This window comes from Psammomys obesus, unplaced genomic scaffold (assembly GCF_907164565.1).
Source record: "Psammomys obesus unplaced genomic scaffold, mPsaObe1.curated_primary_1811, whole genome shotgun sequence".
In the NCBI taxonomy this organism is placed as follows: Eukaryota; Metazoa; Chordata; class Mammalia; order Rodentia; family Muridae; genus Psammomys; species Psammomys obesus.
In genome coordinates this window covers 5,051,389-5,058,704 of record NW_026596125.1, presented here as the reverse complement: position 1 = coordinate 5,058,704, position 7,316 = coordinate 5,051,389, and the positions used below count along the sequence as shown (strand labels likewise).

At 59.4% G+C, this 7,316-nt stretch overlaps 1 protein-coding gene across 1 annotated transcript in view; it reads right to left on the bottom strand.

The window, feature by feature from the left end:
- Positions 1–5,334: 5,334 nt before the first annotated feature.
- Tlx1 (T cell leukemia homeobox 1) overlaps positions 5,335–7,316 on the bottom strand; it is a 7,301-nt gene continuing 5,319 nt past the window's right edge. Inside the window, exons 2-4 of the mRNA XM_055591747.1 lie at positions 6,984–7,240; positions 6,766–6,944; positions 5,335–5,573 (exon numbers count right to left, since the gene is read on the bottom strand). Of these exons, the coding sequence (XP_055447722.1) occupies positions 5,335–5,573; positions 6,766–6,944; positions 6,984–7,240 (675 nt within the window). The remainder of the gene's footprint in view (positions 5,574–6,765; positions 6,945–6,983; positions 7,241–7,316) is intronic.

Genomic DNA, 7,316 nt, shown 5'->3' with positions numbered 1-7,316 from the left:
TGTGTGAGTGTGTACATGTGTGTCTGTGTTTATATGTGGTGTGTGTGTGTGTACATGTGTGTCTGTGTTTATATGTGGTGTGTGTGTATGTATGAAAGTGTGTGCATGTGTGCATGTATGTGTGTGTATGTGGGGTGTGTGTGTGTCCAGCAGACTGGATAGCGCTGAAGGTGAACTTTCCAGACCTCTAGAGGGCAAACACCCGGCTCACTTCCCTGCTGGGTAGTCCTTCCAAAGAAGCAAGCCCAGACCCAAAGCTGGCTCCTCCTCAACCCCCCAGTTCACCGTACCCTGCACTTGACCATCCCCCCCGAAAGCCCTAGCTCCAGGCTAGGCTGACTCTGGACGCTGGCGCCTACCAACCAACTGCTCTCAGGTGACACTGTCGGACTTCTCTGGGTGTAAAGGAAGGATACACACATCGGTCTCATACCGCGGTGTTTAGGAATGAATAGTATTTTTATGGTCTAGCTCAGTACCTGGCACACTGCATGCTCTCTGTAATACTAAGTTTTAGTATTTTAGTGCTATATTTATTTTTATTTTTTGGGCCTGATGCAGAAGCAGCCGCTCCAGCCCGCTGTGACTCCGCTCAAGCTTAACTCCAAGCGCCCTTCCGCATGTGACCCCTAGAGGGCGCCCGGAACCCACTTGTCCCGAGTTTCCGAGTGTAAGCACAGGTCTGGTTCCTGTTTAAAGGCCCAGGGCCGCCAGGCTCCTCCCCGCCAGGCACCGGAAGAAATGTGGGGTCTCAGACGCCAGGGCTGCAAAACGGAGGGGCAGCTCCCACGACAGCCTTCCTTTCTGAGGGCTGGGACTTTTTTTTTTTTTTTCCACCTGCGCTTATTCCCAAATCCCTTCCACCTTCTCACACCGGAGGCTGCATTTGGGGCTTCGCAGGTGCTAGAGGTCACTGTCAGGCCAGGGCTTTGCTGGGGTCTTCTGCCCGGAATTCAGAGCAGCCTGGCGTCCTCAAGCCCAGCCACGAGACCTTGGGGTCTCATCCCCGCTGGAGCCGCAGCCGGGAAGGCGAAGCCCGCGGTGGGGGAGCCTCCGGCAGAACTGGACCCTCCTCTCTGGCCAGCGGGAGTAGGGGAGGACTGGAGAGCCCCGAGGTAGTTGCTGTGGAGCTGGCTGGGCAGTGACAGGCGTCGGCTTGCGGGAGGGGAACCGCAAGCCCCGGCAGTGAAGTGTGCGCCTCTGTGTGTGCCTGGCTCCTCTTGGCAAGACCGCACTCCCAGGATGCTGTGGCTGTGTACAGTGCGGGGGGTGGGGTAGGGGCAGGGAGGCTTGAGTACATTTACACCCCTACTTCTCTGCACTCACCTGACACCCATCCCCCACCCACACCGCCTGTCCAGGCCACCCGGTTTTCTCCGGGCTAATTGGAAAACCCGTCCTGGCTCCAGCCTGCCCTCGGCCTGCTCCGTCAGAATCCCCTCAGCCAGGAACCCAGAGCCGCGCAACGGTGAGGTGAGGGCTTTTACGAGACTAGATCAGGGCACCGCTCAGCCAGGCTGAGGAGGTGATGGGAGCGACTGGGGGGAGAGGTAAAACCTAAGAGGAGAGGCTTGTGAAGTATGCAAAAGTGGGAGCGAGGCGCGCAAAGTCCGGGGTGGGGGAGCCCAGGGGCCTACCTCCCAGCTCTGGTGCCACCGCCTAGTGGGAGACACCTGCTGGAGTGTCCCAGGAGCCTACCACCTAGCAGCGGTCCTCAGCCTGTGGGCATCCGCTGAACCGCCTCTTCACGGGGGTCGCCTGAGACCTTCTGCAGACACAGATATTTACATTATGAGTCATGACAGGAGCAAAATTACAACGACGAAGTAGCAACGAAGACAACTTTATGGTTGAGGCTCACCACAACATGGGGAACTGTTTTAAAGGGTCGTGGCGTCGGGAAGGTTGAGAAGCGCTGACCTGTGCTGCCATCCGCAGGCCGCTTAGCCACCAAGGGACACTCATCTAAGTCAGGGCACCCTTCATTCCGGCAACCCCACCGGAGGCACCAGAGGCCAGCAAAACTCATCCGCTAGGGTGTGCCTGTGCAGCCCCCCAAACACAGACCTGGCCACAAAAAGCCTCTGTCATAGTTAGCAGGCTGAGCCAGCTTTTCACGCACTGCACACAACTTGGGGGCCCTTTGTCCTCCAGCCCTGCCTGGGTTCCAGGGACCACAGGCTACCATCCACACAAACTTCTACCACCCGGCCGGCCGTGCGCAAAGTCTGAGCTGCTGCCCCTGGGGATTCCGTCAGTGCCACAGGCTCACTCAAGCCAAAGAAGGAAATAGGCCTTTCTGCCCAGACAGGTTTGCTAATTGTTTCCTTTCTCGACACTTCGACACACAATTATTCACATGATTTTTTTTTCATTGCTTTTTTTTTTTTTTAATCTGAACCGGAGAGACTCTGGCAGATGTTATCGAAAACAGCGAGTTTTGAGTTTATTTTTTCTTGCAGCGTTTGGCCTCGGCCCTCACAGTCCCTCCTTCCAGGCATGAGTCCCACCACAGAGGTGAGCTGCTGCAGCTCTGTGCCGGCCTGGCCAGGCCCCTGCCTTCTCAGTGGATGCGGCCCTCTCCGGGAGCCCTCGGTCCAAGCGGGATTCCGGGGATTCGCCGAGATTCGGGCCCAACGAATTGCAGGCGGAGAGGGAAAAGTCCAGCGCCGCTTCTCAGTGCCAAGGATCCCAGCTCTTCCTGGAGTCTGGTACCCCTGGGAGGCCTCGCCCGGGGCCAGGGAATCCCCAAGCAGTCCCCGGAGAGAGCGAAATTCTGAGCCCAGGTGCGGGCAGGCAGTGTAGACGGCTCAGTGGGCCACAGCGCTATGAACCTAGGACAAGCACCGCTCAGGTCCCAGACACACTTAGCAGGATGGGAGAGCAGCGGGGCTTTTCGCGTCTGCTGGCCCAATTAGGAGTACCAGGGCAAAGCTCTGAAGACGGAGGAAGGAACTGGCATGGGGGAGGTGCCCACCTTCGCTGCGTTCTGTCTGTGCAGGGGAAGGTTAGGAGTGGCTTTGGAGCCAGTTTGGGACTTTAGTGTCTGAGCCCTGGGACCTCGACTTGAGATCCTCAGTTGGACGGATTGCCAGGAAACACAGGGGTCCTCCAGACACTAAATTGTCCGGGATATCAGAAGGCACAGCTCGGGCATAGGGGACTTTTCAGAGACACACATAGAGGAGGTGAAACCCGGGAGAGACTAAGTGGCGATCGTACAGCTCCGGCCCCCCGCGGCGAACCTGGGGCAGCCAGCCCTGACCCGGTTAGAAAGCTCCCACGGCTCTGGGAGGTTGCTTCTGGATTTTGCTTGGTGCGCGGTGCTGTGGCTTTGAATGACCGCTCCACAGAGAGCTCTTCGCGATGACCCTTTCCCGTGTCTAAGGCAGAGCTTGCTAAAGCCAGCCTGCCAGGACTCCTGAGCTCAGGTTTCTTGGATGAGGGAGTGAAAGAGCACCGCCCTGCCCCAGCCTGTTTTCCAGTGGGCTTTCTTGGGTGGCTGCAATGCTCTTTGTCCCTGTCTTACGACCTTCGGTGACTGCCGACAGTGGCTTTGACCACACCAACTTCCCACCTACACAATTCTCCAAAGACATGGCTCCCGAGCTCCTACTCAGTTTCATTCCTAGCGAGTTCTCCAGACCCACCACCACCCAGCCCCGAATCAGTCTCTTCTTGTTTTGCAGCTGGTCTGGTGGTTCAGGAATTAGAGATGAGGAGTTGTGACCACTGTTGTTCTGGAGGAGTCTGAGGGCTCCAGAGGTCCCTGGAAAGTTGCCTCTGTGTGTTTTTGACCGTCCAGGCCAGTCCTGAGGGTCCAGGTAAAGTCCTAGAGAAGAGCATTCCGGCTGTAATTTTCTACTCTGTGTCCTGGCCTCTGCAGCTTGCTGGGAAGGGAATAGAGCCCCCAAACTCCTCACAGGTTCACCCCATTGTACACACACACACACACACTCACCCCAGGATCCCATCGACACACACACACACACACACACATCACTGGGTCTCAGCTCAATCTACCCTCCCACAGCCATGTGCTCTGAGCTGCAGGACAGCCTCCCACAATGACCCACACTTCCCACAACTGCAAACTATCATGCACAAGCACACACTGTACAGCTAAAACATGGCAAGCGTGGCTACTCCTCACACACAATTACACCTATACAATTAGAGATGATACACAATTGGAAACACACATTTACCGCAAACGCAAGATTCACAAAGGAAAACTGAATACCTACTTTCACACACATTAACAATCAGAAAAAAAGGGTAAAGTTACACCAAACAGCAGTCTCTCTCTCTCTCTCTCTCTCTCTCTCTCTCTCTCCCCAAAGACCCCTGTGTCACGCTCTCAAACTCTGGAAATCCCAGGACTGCCTGGCTCCCCTCGGCTTCACCTTCTCCCCATCAGTCAATTCTTTTTCCCTCTCTCTACAGAGCCTGATAATCCTGCCCACCCAGAATCTCCCAAGTTCGGGTACTAGGTGTGTTTCTGAAGCTTCAGCTTGTACCAAACCCAAGTAGCTGCAAAATGCTGGGCTCGGCAAGGAGCAGAGGGCCCCCCCGCTCTCGCCCGGAGGGTTTTATTCTTTTTCACATAAATTACACAAGCACTTTATAAAATGGTTACACAGAAAACACCTTATAAGTGCATAACTTAACCCCCCTCCCCAAACAGGATCTGGAGAAATGGGCTGGATTTGTGTGAAAGCCTGTCTCCGCATACCTGGGCGCTGCTGGGAGTGTTGTGGCCCCCTCCCGCCCCCATCGGAGGGCTGGTGTGTCACAGTGTGACCAGGGCCTTGTGTTTGAGTGAGTCTGCATCACCCCCGGCCTACGCCTGACAGCGGGGGTCATTGCGGGGGGGGGGGGTCATTGCTCTGCCGCAGGCTCCTCTGTGTGGCTCTGGGGTGAAGCCAGGCTTCACCTCTGTGCGGGGCTCTGGGTGTGTGAGGAGAGGAATAGAGACACTTCCAGCTGTAGCACAGCCCGGGGGATCTCAGGAGCCCGCCTAGGCCCCACCTCCCTTGGGTCTCTCTGTCCCATGTTATAATCAGAACACAACGAAATAGAGGGAAACAGAGGATTCTGAACAGTTCCGGCGTGGGGCAGGATTAACACAGGCTTCTGGGAAAGAGGTCTCTCTGCCTCCAGCCCTCTTCCACCGAAGACAGACCAGCGTCCGCGGGTGTGTGGAGGCGGTGCCCGGGAGCCTTGCCAGGGAAGCCCGGGGCCCTTCCTGCGCAGCCAGAGCGGGTAGGGAGAGTCCTGCCTCTCCGGGGAGCTCCCGACGGGGCTTGTGTCCCACTGCGTGGAGGCGCAGGCTCACTCGCAGGCCGAAGCCACCGACGTGACGCTGGTGATTTTGGTGGAATCGTCAGACCACGGCTGCAGGTTCTGCAGGGCAAAGAGCGACGAGTTGTGCACGCACAGTGGGTCTGCAGGCAGCGGCTGCGCCAGACTCTTCTGGAAGGCCTCCTGCTGCAGCTGCAAAAGGATGCGGTTCGCCTGCTGCCTCTCGGCCTCACGCTCCTCCGCTGTCTGTCGCCTGCGTTGGGAACAAGCTGTTACCAGCCAAGACTCTAGTCCTCCTCCCGCGCGCCTGCGCAGGCTCCCGGGAGCACGCCCCTCACGCACCCCTCAGCTCCTACGTGGCCCCTTTAATGCGCTCTCTACTCTTGGGAGGGTCCTGACTCTGACCTAAAATTGGAAGCTCCCAAGCCGGATGGAGCCTAAGCATCCTAGAGAAGCAGAGAAAAGGCCCAAACGGGCCTAAACTGCTGCGCCTCCCCAGGAACGCAGGGCGCCCGCATTCTGGCCGGCTGGCCACGGAGAAGCCTGTCTATCCCAAGACCAGGCGCTATCCCGGGCCTTTGCCCGCCAGCCCGGACCAGGCCTCAGACCTCTTGTGCCAATCTCGTGCCCTTAGGCTCCCCCCTCACCCACCAGCTTCCTCCCAGGCGGTCTTGAGAGGCGATGAGTCACTTATTCCATTTAATGCCGCCCCTCCGCCCTGTCAACTGAGATCAAACGTCTGTCTCTAAGGTGGACAGACCTAATGGGAGTCCCCGGGGCCTCCAGAAGCAATTTGTAGGCGATCGATGAAGCCGCCTGCAGCTCGCGGCTCTCCCCGAGGCGGGGCGGACGCCGGCCTGCTCGCCCAGCGCCTCCCTGACTTTGCGTGGTCTCTCTGGCTCCCATCTCCCCTCTCTCCTGAATTTTAAGCTCTGTCGTTCCCTGCATTTTTCCCTTCGCCCCTTCGTTTCCTCTGAATGAGGGGAATTTGCTCGAAGTGAAAAAATCACGTTTTAAAGAATACGCTGTCTCCCTTTCCACACAGGCTTCGGCCGCTGCCTCTCTCCCTCACCCGCTTGCCCCACCTTGAAAAATACTTTCGTTGCCTATTTTCTTCTAAAACGGAGTCTCTTTGCCCCGGTCCTTTGTGTCAATTTTCTCCCCTCGCTTGTGCGCACCCCCTCCCCCTTCCCCAGGCTTGGGGAGCCCCAGCCGCCCTCCCCGGTTACCCCAGCTCCCCCTTTCGCTAGCTCTCCTTCCCGACGGCTGGGGCCGCGCTCCCCACCCCTTTCCCGGCCGCAGGAATGTTGGTGGGGGGCAGCGACGCCGAGGGCCCAGGCTTCCTTTGTGGCCTCGAAGGCGGAATCTCCGGCAGATTCCTCGCCTTCGTTCAGAAAAAGAGGAAACTCCAATTCCTTCCTCCCGCCCCAGGCCCGCCCGGCGCGGCGCCGCCGAGGTCACTCAGACGCTCGCCGCGCGCCTCCCCGGGGGCTGAGCTCAGGGACTCCCGGGAGCAGAGGGGGAGCCGGAGTGGGGGCGAGCCGTGTGGGAGGCCCGGGGTGCGGAAGGTGCGCTCGGGCGGAGCGTGGGCACGGGCAGGGCTGGGGGGCTCGGGCTGTGGCCGCCCAAGGTTCGCAGGACTGGGGAAAGTGAGCGCAGACGGGCAGGCCGAGGTCTACCGGGGGCGGCGGGGCCGCCGTCGGGGGCTGGCAGAAGGGGCCGCGTCTCTCTCAGGCGCACCCATCTGCTCCTCATTGATCCCCCTCTCAGCGGGACCTGAGAACCCCCGCCGCAGCCGGCGCACATCGATTTTCCCCTGGGGGGGACGCCGGGGAGGGAGCAGCGGGCGCCGGGCGCCGGGCCCAGGCGCCCCGCGGGGTCCGGCTGCGGCGCAGAGACCTCGGGGTCCGGCGGGCCCCCGCGCGGCGCAGGCGGCCTGGGGACCCCAAGGCCCCCGGGAGCCCCCGGAGGCGGGCCCGGCGCGGGGCGGAACGCGGCGGAGCAGGAGCCCG